The 14,698-nt window shown below is 31.5% G+C and overlaps 5 protein-coding genes across 5 annotated transcripts; 2 read left to right on the forward strand and 3 right to left on the reverse strand.

Annotated features, from left to right (window-relative positions):
- Positions 1 to 4,959: 4,959 nt before the first annotated feature.
- On the reverse strand, positions 4,960 to 5,791 carry OCT59_001341 (uncharacterized protein; the record flags this gene model as incomplete). Its single annotated transcript, XM_066139494.1, has 3 exons — positions 4,960 to 5,105; positions 5,200 to 5,652; positions 5,725 to 5,791. The coding sequence occupies 3 exons, from the start codon at positions 5,789 to 5,791 to the stop codon at positions 4,960 to 4,962; spliced, it is 666 nt and encodes a 221-aa protein (XP_065988892.1).
- A 416-nt stretch (positions 5,792 to 6,207) lies between these two features.
- On the reverse strand, positions 6,208 to 6,911 carry OCT59_001342 (uncharacterized protein; the record flags this gene model as incomplete). The annotated part of the gene is made up of 4 exons (XM_066139495.1): positions 6,208 to 6,284; positions 6,373 to 6,435; positions 6,547 to 6,697; positions 6,795 to 6,911. The coding sequence occupies 4 exons, from the start codon at positions 6,909 to 6,911 to the stop codon at positions 6,208 to 6,210; spliced, it is 408 nt and encodes a 135-aa protein (XP_065988893.1).
- A 657-nt stretch (positions 6,912 to 7,568) lies between these two features.
- OCT59_001343 (uncharacterized protein) lies at positions 7,569 to 8,554 on the reverse strand (the record flags this gene model as incomplete). Its single annotated transcript, XM_066139496.1, has 6 exons — positions 7,569 to 7,576; positions 7,644 to 7,846; positions 7,972 to 8,095; positions 8,174 to 8,188; positions 8,338 to 8,351; positions 8,505 to 8,554. 6 exons carry the CDS (start codon positions 8,552 to 8,554, stop codon positions 7,569 to 7,571), a joined length of 414 nt encoding a protein of 137 aa, XP_065988894.1.
- Positions 8,555 to 11,811: 3,257 nt separating this feature from the next.
- Positions 11,812 to 12,392, forward strand: OCT59_001344 (uncharacterized protein; the record flags this gene model as incomplete). Its single annotated transcript, XM_066139497.1, has 3 exons — positions 11,812 to 11,826; positions 11,907 to 12,040; positions 12,128 to 12,392. 3 exons carry the CDS (start codon positions 11,812 to 11,814, stop codon positions 12,390 to 12,392), a joined length of 414 nt encoding a protein of 137 aa, XP_065988895.1.
- Positions 12,393 to 13,171: 779 nt separating this feature from the next.
- Positions 13,172 to 14,044, forward strand: OCT59_001345 (uncharacterized protein; the record flags this gene model as incomplete). Its single annotated transcript, XM_066139498.1, has 4 exons — positions 13,172 to 13,276; positions 13,712 to 13,787; positions 13,881 to 13,959; positions 14,038 to 14,044. The coding sequence occupies 4 exons, from the start codon at positions 13,172 to 13,174 to the stop codon at positions 14,042 to 14,044; spliced, it is 267 nt and encodes an 88-aa protein (XP_065988896.1).
- Positions 14,045 to 14,698: the final 654 nt, after the last annotated feature.

Consider the following 14,698-nt stretch of genomic DNA (forward strand, 5'->3'; position numbering starts at 1 on the left):
CAGGTTACGAAGGCACCATAAGGATTAAGGCGTGTTATTTTGGTTTTCTTTTTCATCTGGACAATCAACATGAGTATGTTGTTTTAAATTTCTTTTCAGGTTTTATTGAAAAATGATTTTTTTTATACGGTATATATTTATTTTCTAACTGTTTGATTTAATGGTCTTTTTTTCAATTCAGAAATTTTTTTCGCACTCTGGTAGTTTGGTTAGCTAAATGGGGTTTTGTTCCCTACTTATGGCTGGAAGACAGAATAAAATTTAATGTTTAAGAAAGATAATATTCAAAGAAAAATTTTAGCACCAACATGAAATGATGAATCTACCAGTAACTGAACATAATGTCAACCTAGAATTTGTATTTACTAACTAGTGGCAAGCAAAGGTTGGGCAAAATGGTTTAAACCTGTTGAAACTTTTCTGTATATTCAAAAAATATTTTTTTTCATTAACTTTGGACAATAATCGTCAGACTAAGACTAATAAATCATGGTAGTTTGGTGAAGGATCATCTGGATGAAATTTTATTGAAAATTACAATCTGGTGCTTGTAGAAAAGAGTATATTGGTACAGTTCAACCTATTGATTTGCTGAATGATTGAATTGAATCAAGATTCATGATTGTTGTCAAATTTGTTTGAACGCAGATAATTTAGTAGCAAAATTTCATCAGCCAGCGGTGGCGGTCGATTAAAGTAGTAGTTTAACAAAGCGAGAGATAATCTTTTGGTTAGCGAATTTCTTATCTCGCATATAACGTATTATCACATAAATTGAACATCAAAGCCACATTAATGATTTAATATGTTTAAACATGAAGAATTGGTAATCAAAAACAACAGTTTTGTATGAAGATTGTACTCATCACTTCTTTCTTTTGGTTTTCTGGGTTGAGTGGCCAAAAATAGTTTTTCTCTGAAGAAGGAAAAAAGCAGTACAAGTGCTCTTACGCTAAATTTGGGCCAATCAGTTTTTCGCTTCAAAGTAAGAGGAACATATTATTGCAGAGTAGCATTGATCCAATAACTGGTAATAATGGTAGGCATTTTTAATTGATTTTTGCTTAGTAATTATCATATTAGAAGAAAGTTATTAATTATTATTTAAATTTAACGTGAATACAGATTTTTAATTATTGATAAATAATACCTCACGTACGATAATATTATTTATTATCCGTCTCACATAGTGTATCACTTTTTCTATTTGTCATACAATCAACCTTAAGAGAATATTACCAAATTTTTTTGCACCCTCCAAAATCAAATAAACTTAAATAACTCAAAATATCTGAACAGTTTGAACCATAAAATTCAGAAGAAGCGGAAGAGCATATTTTTTCAATCCTTTTAAATAAAATTTCAAAACTTTCAAATTATTCGGAAGTCAAAAAATACCTATAGTTTTTACATTAAGAAACAAAGTGGGATAAAGAAGACAAGTAGGCAATTGCTTTATGATATTTTCCTCCAAACGTAGGGATTGGAATCGATTAATCAAAAATCGACAAAACATAGTAAAATCGATTCTCGAGAATCGATTCTCAGCAATTTTTTACATGTAAGTTATTAAACCTGACTCCAAAGTAATTTTTCATGCCGGCCAAGTGCTGATTATTTTTGCTGAAATTAGAAACTGATTCAAAGTCAGGTTGGTCGTCTATAAGAAAAATCTTGAAAAGATTCGATTTTCGATTCCAACCCCTACTCCAGCGACCTGTGAACGAAACTCTAAAAAATATAGCTATTACTCTCTTAAGTTTGAATGGCAGAGAAAAGTTAGGTCATCTGCCAAATCATTAAAATGTAAATAGAAAGAATGAGATAATCAGTCTCGAATTTAAAATAAAATAGAAAAATTCTTTGAAAGTAGTTGGAATTTCTTGGTAAAAGGTTTAGAAACATTTTTCAAAAGTTGGAATATAAATGTCTATCTTATGAAAATATACTTCAATTCAAAAAAAAACAAGTGGATTTTATGAAAATTTTTTTTGGATTTTTTTTTTTTTTTTTACTAATTTAGAATATGTTGTATCTTTCCCGTTTTAAATTAAATAACTTGACTCAACCAACAGTCATTTATTATTTGCATCAAATAATAGAGAAGATTTTACTATGGAATAAATATGATCAATTAATTGATCTTTTTTTTATTGTAAGCTACTACCTATTAAAAGGATGCTTCCTTTTTTTCACACCTTAGTACATCTCAGAAAAACTTTTATTTGCAAAACTAAATTTCATTTCAAATCAGAAGAAAATGATACCAAAAAATTCTGGTATTTATTAATTTTATAACTCATATTTTGTTGTAAAAGCAAAAAAATTTTTTTTTTTATTATGATTTTTATAGTGTTAGTACTATAATAATAATTGATCATTTTCTCATGAATCCAAAGGGGAATAAGTTCTTCTTTAACAATTTTCTAATTATAATAGGAGATTTATTTTCGAATATATTCTAGATAGTTTTCTTAAATAGGATGAAAAGGGTTCCTTTTAGTTAGATTTATTCTTTATAATTTTTCTAATTGTAGTAGGAGAGTGGTATTTCTTTAACGATTTTTCTAAATATTTCTGCTATAACTGTTTTTCTGGCAGTCATTACAGTATAGGTAAAGCATTAAGTGATGATTTCCATCTGATAGGATACCTTGAATTATTCTAAATAATTTTTTTAATTTTTTTAAATATGATGAAAAGGGTTTCTTTTAGTTAGATTTATTTTTTATAATTTTTTTAATTGTAGTGGAAGAGTGGTATTTTTTAACAATTTTTCTAAATATTTCTGCTATAACTGTTTCTAATCCTAACAGTCATTATAGTATAGGTAAAGCATTAAGATCCAATTGATTCACCAATTATACATATTTTATTTAAATTTAGCCTTTTTTTATTATTTACAAAAAATAGAAATATTTTAATGGACTATTCTAAATAATTTTTTTAATATACTGGAAGGATGATTTCTTAACAACATTTCTAAATGTGATGGAAAAGAGTTCTTTAATTAATTTATTCTTTAATATATCAAAAGGATTTTCTTAATAATTTTTCTAAAATTACTATCTTCATTATTTTTGGTAAAAAAATACAATACATCAAGCTAGATTGTTCAATGAGGTTTAGATCAGAAATTAGTCTGATGAAAAAAAGTTTCTTTAAAATTGGATGGAGGATTTTTTTCATTTATTATACATCATCAAAACAAATATTCATGTAAAGACATCTATGTACTAAGTTATTTTATTTGTTTTTTTTTAAAAAAAATTAAGAATATATATTTATAAAAAATAAATACAATTATTTTGATCTCATATATTTGGTTTTGATTTTCCATCAAATTAGTCTAAATATCCCATTACTATTATTTGATTTATTTAGAATAGTAACTAATACAACAAATAAATGAAACTTTTAAAAAATAATCTGATCAAATTACTATACTTTTCATAAATAAAGCGCATCATCCCATTTTAAAATGTCAAATAGTATCTTGTGATATATTTAATTACTCTGATTTCTCTCTGGAACGTATGAAGGTCACGTAAGTATTGTCATGACATGTTAAAAAACATAAAATAACATAAAGAAATAATTTATGAAAGTATTCATTAAACAATCAAGAGTTGAAACTTGCCTTCTCAAATTTCCAGTCCCAACATTTTCAACGTCACAATGATTTTACGCTAAATTTTATATGCACTGCATTTTATTATCATAAATTAATGAAACATTAAAATTCTGAATAGTTGTTTGTTGGAATCGAACCAACTGGAACAAGTGTTCCAAACCATTAACAACAATTATTATATAGAAATTTACACCTATCGCCTAAAAACGATGACCAAAACCTATCGCTATGGTAAGAAAAAGGAAGTATTAATAAAATGTTTCTAAAAAAAAACAAAGTTTCAGTCCGTTTAAAACTTACATTCTGCTATCCAGAGAATCAAAGACCAGACCAAAAATAAGGAAATGTTAGAAAATGATTCTAACAAAAGAGAAAGTTCCAAAATAATCGAAACTTACACTTATCACCCAATGAATGAAACCAGAACCTACAAAAGGGAAAAGATACTAATAAGACGTTTTTTAATAAAGAAAGCAAAAAGTTTTTAAAAGTTTGAAACTTATTATATCTAAAATGAGAAAGAAAATGTTAATAAAATGTTCTTAATCAAAGAAAAAATAATTTAGTTTCATTTTGAAACTTAATACCAACTAAACTTAATACCAACTGGCAAATAATAATCAAAGCTCCAAATCCACAAAACATAAAAAGAAACATCAGTATGTTTCTTAAAGCTAATAGTGAACTCTATTTCCAAAAAAAAATTACCGTTATTCGAAAACCTGAACACACGTGAAAGTACCTTTCAAAGAAACCAACACCTGCAAAAAATAAAACAAATGAAATGTTAGTACGTTCCTTATAGGTATTATGTAAATGGTCCCTTCCTATTTAAATATATGATAAAAATGTAATTTAAGATTTTACCAAAGTTACTGCACATGTACAACGTAGCAGATCATAACATTTGTAACGATCCCCCATATGTACTCTCCGGACTTACTTTGTCCGTTTTGCCATACTGCTCCGGAAGATATAAATCACGTGTGAATCTGTCCATTCCTTCCATTGGTACAGAATTCTTCGGTTCTCAGGAAGAAACTTGCCATTGCCGTTAAAAATGCAACGCCTCTCCCACTCCACTGGACACATTTGATTCTTTTTCTTGTTGGTCCACGAACTCCTCTCTTATCCCTAACGCTTTTGACTTACTCAGAGGATTTTTCCCGATGGATCTGATCGACATATTTTCTCAAGTCATGCGCGAATAATTGCATCTTCAGTGCCGTCTTCAAGCTTCAAGCTAATTCCATTAACGCGAACGATGTAATAATTTCTCCCATTGGACTTCTCTCCTGCAAAAATAAAAGATGACGCCGACCTCCTCAATCGATTTTCCAAACCCGACTCCCTCCTCCACCTCTGGCAATAAATTCTTTCCTTCTTTTCGGCAGAATTTCCCGTTGCTTCCAAAAATTCGGACTTGGACGCTTCGTGCTCTTTCCTTGGTTGGATCGCCGGACTGTTGGGTCTTATGATTTATTTCATTAGTAATTTTATTAAGAAATGTTATCTTTTAATGCATTAATATTATTATCGTATTAGAGAATCAGTAATTAACATACCAACCAAATCGATTGACATCGTTGCGGAAAGAAGCTCTCGGGTGATCGTAAAGAGTGAAATTTCCAGCAATAAGCCGGAAAACAAATGGGCTTGAGATGTATATCGCCGGAATCTATCCAAAAGGAAGAAGTTACAGAAATAAAGTTGTTCAAACTGATCGTTCAGGAAGTGACGGAGATTCACATCAATGATGCGATCATCATAAAAGGCCAAAGTGGAGAGAGAAGTACATTTAGATAACTCAAAGTCCAGGTGAGAAGATGATTCACCATGCGTCTCGGCAAGGAAATCTACACGATTGTTGAGACTTGAGAGCGTCATCTGAGTGGGTTGAAACCTTCTTGAATTGAAAGGAAAAATAGAAACTAGTGAAATTACAGAACCAAATGAAGCAACCATATTCCAACCTGCAAAGGCATCTGGATAATCTGAAATACGTCTAGGCATTCTCGCTAAGACCAATGAGTGCATAGGCATAAAAGTTAACTTAACTCCTATGAAGAAAGTCCAGAAATGTATTTTACCTAAAAGTTCGTTGTAAGATTTACCTATTATTTTGTGGAAATGGGCAACTACATAAGTATCATGCATTGCTATTTCAAGAGATGCGTTGGCTAAGCTTATACCCGAAAGACTCACAATGGTAAACAGAAAAATGAAACCAGTAGCTAACCAAGAAAAGATTTTAATCCCTGTTTGAATAAGCTCGTGTCAATTAAATTCGTTTCCATGAGAATTTTTCCTGGCCAATTTTCTTAAAGTGACGAGTCGAAGCAGTTCCTCCATTGGACTATATTTTCATCCCTAGCAAAGCAGCAGTAAAGCAATTTCTTTTTTAGTCTCTGAGGTTTTCCTGGAGTTTAGAATTTTAGCTAATCCATCCATAGTCAAGTGTTCTTTTCGCTCCATTTAATATAATAGATAATTATCAGAACTGATATCATCTATATGGAAAGCTATTTCAATTCTTCTTTCTCCAATATTTTCGTCACCCTTAATTAAACCCGCTAAATAATAACCAAATTCTTCTTCAGTTTGCTTGTTCCACAAGTAGTTGCCCTATGTAGTAAGCCTTCAATGGTCACTAATAAAGAGGTTTTTTGAAATAAGGGTATTATCAAAGTCGAATATAACTTCAGCATTGTCACTAGTTGAAAATACTAAAGAGTTACCTGCTGATTGCTCCTCAAATCCGATCAGTTTCTTATCTTTTAATAACGTCGCGACTATTTTCCCTAAAGCAAATGGATGAAAAGTTACATATTAGACTGGGTGGACTTTGAATATTAAGAAAGTTTCCAGCAACTAGCCAAATAATAATTAGAAATGCAACTCTAACGACACACTTAAGGTATCGACATCAAGCCCAACAGCATAAAGATGATGCAAATAGTTTAAACTAAATGTGGGTGTTCTAACAGGACGAATAATCCAATGCGTGAGAACCGCTTCGTCGGTAGGAGATTGTAAATAATTCGTCCAAAGATAATGGAGTTTCTATCCATAATATCAGAAAGAGTTGAGACCCATGTCGTGTTAGTAGTTTTGCCCATGTCAGGAACAGAGGGAGCAGAGAACGGAAGATATTCGTAACTACAGCGCAGTTTAAGCGAGTTCGGGGATGGGCATACAATAGGATTGTAGAGCGGGATACCAATTTGGTATACCACCTTTGAGATTGACTAAACGTAATCTGCGAAGGTCCGCCCATGAAAGTAAGTACATTCCTTCATCCGATGCTAGTTGTGAGAGAAAGTAGATATGATGCTTGGATAGCGAAAAAATATGGTTGCTAAACTCCGGGAGTATGGATCAAAGTGGAAATTGTCCTTTTAAGGTAGGAAAGGATGATCGGTCGGGAGGTTGAAAAGGAATATTCCGGTCTTTCGCATCTGGTAGGCATTGGAAGAACCAATCATTAGTGAATCTTTTTTTTGGAGAGCATGGTGAGAAATCTGGAAGGGTTCGCGGATCCATCCCAATGGCCATAAAATTACGGAGCAAAAGAGACGGATGCGAGCAAAGTGTGAGGAAAGATGATGATTGATCATGTTATAGAACGAGACAAGGCGTTTCTTTTGTAAAGAACTAGAAAGGTCTTTGAGTCCATAAAACCCAGAACTGTACAGGACAACTGAAAGATAGGGTAATCCATTTTTTTATTTTTGAATAGTCGTCTGAAAGAGCCGAGGAAATGTAGGTGAGCTGAGCACGATATTCCACTCGCGGAAGAAGAACCGCGTTCTGTAAATACACCAATTGTTGCGCGTAAGGCGTTTAAACTTGAGAGTCTGTACAAACAAGTCGTATTCCGCTTTTAGTTGCGAGTGAACAAAGATGGGCGAGTATTGGAGATTAAATCAGACAGCTAGGAATCTATGGAGGAATTAAGTTTTTCCGAACGGAAGAAATGTTATAAATTTATATAAATTTAATTACTTACAAAAATCGAATTCAAATGGATGTGTAATATCCTCTTTAGCAACGGTACCGGGAAGACAATTTCCTGATACTATCGCTAAAATTTGCTTTTCCATTGGGAAAAAATGTGTGATGCCTCTTCTGTACCATGTCAAACGTAATAGTGGGTCTATAATTAGCTTTGAGAGCGTAGAATTGGTCAAATAAATTAACGCGTGAATAAATCTAGGAATGATATAAAATAAATACCTCAATTCATTCTTTAACATACGCCCCCGTATGATGTTAAGATTTCGCATTACTATCCACCATCTTCAAATCATGTTTGGCCACTGTATGTTTAAACAAACTCCGTCTCATTAAATAAAATATTCTTCTGGTTTAAACCCATAAGTCCGATAAAATGTTTTAACAATCTTAGACCGCCAGATCTACTATTTTTTTCGTGACGCCTGGTTTGAACTCTAATTGTTGCTGCATAACGTGATGGAATGCATTTATTGTTACTTGGTGAATCAATATGCAATTCATTAGTGCAAGTAAAATACTTACCTACTGAACCACCAACTACACGTTCACACGTTCACATGCAATAAGACCATTATCAACAATATCAGATGATGATGAATGCCTTTTCCTTCACTTGTAATCGATATGCTTTATAAGCAGCAGCATCTGACTTGTTTAATTTTCTCAATAATTCAATTTCCAAACACCGAAGCAATTGTCGCTACAAATTAAAAATTTCAATCAAATTTAATATATATGTATATATAAAACCACAAAGGGCAGCATAAGATGGACTTCTGTTATCTCCTGAAGAGATGCGAGAAACATAAATATATAAAAAATATTTTGTGTGAAAAAAAAAACCATAGTTTACCAGATGTGGAATGAGATACGTCTGCACCTATCAAAATTGTGGGCGATCATCTAAAACATAATATGCTAAGGAATCAGGAATGAGGGGTGAATTCATTTCTCCAAGTTTAACGTTTATATTCGTACAATATTATTTTCTCAGGTCTTCCATGTAACCAAGGGTAACATCAGTTGCTAATCATTTATCCCGCAAATTCCATACTCCATCTTTCGGCTCAATTGTTGGTGTGGGAAGAATCCTAGCGTTCACCTGTAAGATAAATTTCGAGTTATTAAAGATCTAATTGTTATCAAAGTATAATTTACTTTTTCATAATTTAAACCCACCCAGCCATATCATTTGATATACTCATTCCGGTATTCATTACCTTGATAATTTAATATATTGAGACCATCATGGATCTTATTTACCATTTCATTTGTTTATCTTCCAGTCAATTTTTGCATATTTCGTTATTCCTGTTAATATAAAAAAATTTTTTTTTTTTAAAAAAAAAAAATTTCTTACATGAATATATAATTTACCAGAATTACATCACAAACTCAGGACCTACAAAAATAAAAAAAGAAATGTTATCGTGGTTCTTAAAACAATTTTGAATCTTCATCCCAAAGAAATAAACTCACCATATACATATTATAGTAGTCAAAAAGCTTATCTATATTTGAAGTCCTTTTGAAAAGTCAACTCCTATTAAAATAAAATAAAGTAAAATTCAAAAAAACTAACTGAAGTACCTTTCACGCTATTTCGAGTACTAGGGGGTATATATAACAAATCTGGGTCGCACAGCCATTGTACAATAACTGATAATCTAACGGTGGACTTCGCATTTCGGAAAAATTAAAAATTAATACGTTCGTCCATTTCTTTGATTAGGAATTCAGCCCTGCGTCCCGTCCATGGTTTTTTAAATATAACATTAATTATTCTTTCAATTTCAATTATAATAATTATATTCAAATTTCTATAATAGCTAATATAATTAAGACTGGATTTTTTATTTGATTTTTTTCAAAAAATCAGAATCAATTTTTTGGATTAAATCATACCTGATGTCTCATGTGTCTCTTTAGGAAGATCATGTCTTCACTTTATCCTCAAAGTTTGATCTCTTAATATTCATCTTTAATTACACCAATTTCCTACTTCATGCTTATCTTTGAGAAAAAAATTCTTTAATTATTGTTGTTATCCTATTAATAGAACTAATGAAAGAATGTTGTAATTATGAGTACAGTCGTGTCAGAAAATAATTCCCAACTTATAAAATTTTCTGATATTTAATGATGTGCCTTTTAAAAATCAGTTTAAAATACTAGTAATAAACGTAAATATTGTAATATTTGATATTGTCTATCATGCTTCTAATTTTTTCCTGATATATGAATAACCCTTTACTACCTGTCTACCTCATCATTCGACCAGTGAATTCATTTTTAATTATAACTTACCAGTATATTAAAGGTAAAGTTTGGAAATGTTTAAAAATTTCAAAAAACACAAAATGTACTGTCCTGTAAGACTAGTATGTTGTATAGATATCAGAAAAGTTGGTTTTATGTTTTGTATGTTACACATAAGTATTCGATAACGGGTTCGTGGCGCAGCAATTTCAAAATTTTATATAAAGGCACTTGTGACCTACATGTAATCAATCCTAAATGGTGCTTTCAAATTTTTCAATTTTATCTGATATATTAATCACGATTATTTAATTATGTTTACATTTTTTCCGCATAATATAAAAATTTTTTGATTATTTAGTATCAAGAGTATCAAGAAAAATTAAAAATTTTATATAAAAAACTTTCATACATTATTTGTCTTTTTCATTATGTTTTTCAGTGCTTGGAAATTTTGTTGACAGACAATCTCATTTTAACAAACGTCCTATGGAATCGCGTAAAGTTCAAATTTCTCTTTTAATTTGATCCTTGTTGTCTTTAATTTGTTGATAACAATGTCTTAACTTATTAAACATTCATACCATTTTGTCCTTTCTTTTTTGATTTCCTACCAGCTTGACCATTGAATGAATTCGTTTACCTCATCTTGAGGAAAAATGGTAAAGATCATTTCTCCTGAATATTTAGCTGATTTACAATTTTTCGTGAATGATCTACAGATTTGTACGGGCGCTTTAATAATGATCTGATGTGGCGCTTGGGTATAAATATATATTCTTTTATGGCGGAAGTGAAGAATCCTACGAATCAACAGATGCGCCAACGTTAGATAGTACAACATTAACTAGCATAGTTATATTGGAAGCGCCTTGACACATTATCACTAGATAACCCTGTACAAAAAGTCGATCCGTTTTTTGTATTCCATCTTTTTTCCGTAAAAGGCTCATCTTTCCGGAATTAATAATAACCTTATATCACGAAATTTATCAAATTATTTACATTTTCCGTGAATAATATATATATATTATATATATTGATCCGTGAAAGGCTCACTTTTACGGAATTTTTGCAGAAATAACGGATATAGGGTAACAGGAGGAAACCTTACATCATTATCCAAGATCCAACATCACTGATAATCATAATGTTATTTGCTATCCAGTTACTTTAACACATAAGGCGCGACCATTAAAGTTGAGAAACAGCAGGGTTTGATGCAATGTGCGATTTCAGCTGCTAAAAGTATACACATTGAGGCTGATACCGATGGCGAACGGCTCATAAGTCAACACATTTAGTTTGAAGTCTTCTAATAATTTGTCACAAGGAATGAACGAAGCAGAGAATTCCTCATTGGACGATAGCGACCGTTATTGAATTGTAATCGAACGATATTTTGATTGATCGATGGATTGAAAATGATGAGCTTAAAAAGCAGCTTTTGAACACTTGAGACAACATAAAGAATTAAATCGATTACGTACAATACAGATGGATCGATGGCGCACAAGGTTATTAACTCGTCTACGGGGATGAATGATTTCTCCATACAACTTTCGCTGAGAGCGTCATTCGTCATCAACGAAACATTAGCATCACTTAAAGCCAGTTTATCCTTTTGGCCCTTGTCTACAAGAGTAGAACTTGAACTTGCAGCGATCTTTTTAACCCTGTTCTCAGCCCCGGAAAATGCAACAGTCAATATACACACGGATAGTTTAAGTGCCATATACGGTATCATCGATTTATTGAAAAGAAGCGGGTAACCAACCGTAAATGGTTCGGAAAAAAAAAATTTATTGCTCCTTTTGAAAATTGACATGCTTATTAGAGGAAAGAAAATTAATATTAACATGGTTAAGGTCAAATGACATAGTGGGGACGAATTGAATGATATGGCGGATGAATTGGTACATTTTGATAATAGTTTTAAAAATTCCTTTTTTAATTTACAATTTACCCTCATTTCTTTTCTTTTCCTATTGAACAGAAATTTAGAAAATTCGTCAACACCATTTGGTATAACTTAAACATTGATTGGAACATAGCCTTTGGAGTTTGGACAACACAAAGGGCTCAATGCACGTTGACGACTAAACACAGACATTGCACAATTCTTCGACTGTTGAGGACTTACTTCACTTGTATGACTGTCCAGCATTTGAACTAGCTTGGTCCCAAATTTACAGACACTCTCGAACTTTTCTTAAGGACATCCTCGCACAAACTAATGGACGATGCAGACAAGTATCGACGTGCCATCAATCAAATTATAAGCTCGAATCATTCTTCGATTATTTTTGATTCATTTAGAAAGGACGCCTACCATGACAATGCGACAAATTCTCATCAATACTCTAATACGAAGCCTCAAGTTATCAACTACGGAAGCCAAATTTACGTTGGTACATCTTTTAAAATATACTTTATAGTTTTATTCAAAACTACGTATGGATATCGCGATGCGACAACATAATCAAATGGGAGACCACCCGAGGCATTCGACGCAGCGTCAAAATCGCATCTAAAGAAAGAATGCATAGAAGCAAGACAACGCTACGTACAGCTACCGTCATTCATCAACCGGACATGAATCAATCCATTGATGATATTGTGGTACTAGATGAAAAATATTTCACCGTTTCTACTTGATATATCTAAGATGGTCTGGAGTGGCGTACCGCTCAGAATAAGTAGACTAAAGACAACAACAAGATGTGGATATATCTAAGTAACTGTTATTAAGCGGAAAATGACAACATGGAAAGAGTTTACGTCGAAGCCTTATTACTGAAGACTTCGTCACCTATTTACAACACAACTATCTTTACACCAACAGACCACGATAAATCGGTCTTTAACCGATTAGCGGACTATATATAAAAAGGCGAATGGTGTTGGCGTAATTTTCTAATGCTAGTGTTAGTAAGGGTTATTAATTGGTTATAATCATTGATTTGTTCTATTAATTTTATTTTTACTTTTATTTCTATTTTAGATTTTAGTTTATTGAATTGTTATTTTTCTGATAATCATTAGGATCCACAAATGTACAACATTTGCAGTACTATTGACTGTTATTAAAACAATGCTGGCAATACACAAAGAAAATCTCCTTCTGATGATATTATTGATATCAACCTCTCATTAGATTGTATTAATTTAGGAAATAATACTTCAAATATCTATTAGGGAAACGGAAAAGAAAATAGAAGGAAAAATGGAATTTCTCATGGCTTTATTGATTTGGTTGAAATGATGTTCAAAACCACAAACAACAGTCATATGGATACACTTAAGTTGTATGTCTCTAAAGATTCTAGGTTGCTGTTGCGCATTCAACTTCTAACCAGGATTCAGGTGATCCCACATTTATTATCAAGACTACTCCGAAAGACCGACAATTTAGTTATGGCTTTGTCCTTATGAAACTATCGACAGTCTAATTTCTGATGAATGTAAGAGGGCACTCTTCTTAATTACAAAGATCGCCGTAATCAATGCGCTCGCCAAAACTGTTGAAAGTTATATTGATTACCAGATGAGCACGTGTACACCAATTTATCGCATTGGTGTAATGATATTTGACGAGTAGCTTAAAAAATATTCAACCTCAAACTGATAATCACAATTTTTCGTAAGGGCAAAAGGTATTATTATCCGATGTATTACTATGTTGTACTGATTTATGATTTGTTTGAGAATTGTCCAACTAATCATACTTGTCTTATTTTGCAGAGGAACAAAAAGAATAGATAGAAGAGCAATGGTAAAGAAATATGGAGATATTTTTAGAGATTACGTGTCCACCGAAATTCAGAAGTTAAAAATGTGGGATTAAGTGCTAATTGGGAATTTTTTTTGAAAAAAGGTTGTATGTTATGTAAAGATTTGAAGTATATTAGTTGAAAAATTTTTTATTCACAGTATTCACAATAGAAAATGCGTTAATTTTTTGTTATAGATGGCATAATCATTAATTTTGAGGAAGCAGCTCAAAAGAAAGTAGAGGAGATTAAAAATAAATTGAAAGAGGAGAAAAGGTAATCAATAGCCCTTTCTTTACATTTGACAAAATGATCAACGCAATCATATAGGAGCTAAATAGGAATATGCATTAGATATTGAACATATGAAAGACCGATCAACATTTTAGCAACAGATACATACAAGTGGATGCTAAAAGAAATGAGAATAACTTATCAAGCAAAGAATCGGAGCCACAGGAGAAGTTCGAATCACGGTATTTAAAATTTTCATCTTAGATTTAAGAAGCCATCGCTGTCTTCAAGCTTCCCGAGATTTAATTTTAAGCTAATTCACCGAGTTACTGCGAATTGAAGGAAAGTGATCTCAAAATATAATGAGGAAGATAGACTTGTTATGTATATTCACAGTAATTGATAATAAGAAAGAACAGATGTGAAAGAAATAATTATTTTTGAATAGTAATATGCATTAATTTCAGGAATTCAAATTAATGTATGATTATGATTGATTTAATTGGGAATGAAGAATATTTTAAAATAAAATTTCTTTATTAAAATAGATCTTAAAACTTTATAGATTTGAACATAAAAGAGCATCATCTGATGATGGGCTCAGAAAAAAATTATAGTAGAAAAATGAACAGTGACGACAAAAAAAATTCATTCACGTGATCGAGTTACAAAAATATTATACATTTATGTTCAAATAAAATTGCAAAATTATACTAAAAATATTTTATTTTAGAAAAATCACAACTTTTAATTAAACACGTGATTTAGAAAATAAGCCTAT

Source organism: Rhizophagus irregularis, chromosome 1 (assembly GCF_026210795.1).
Source record: "Rhizophagus irregularis chromosome 1, complete sequence".
Taxonomy (NCBI): Eukaryota; Fungi; Glomeromycota; class Glomeromycetes; order Glomerales; family Glomeraceae; genus Rhizophagus; species Rhizophagus irregularis.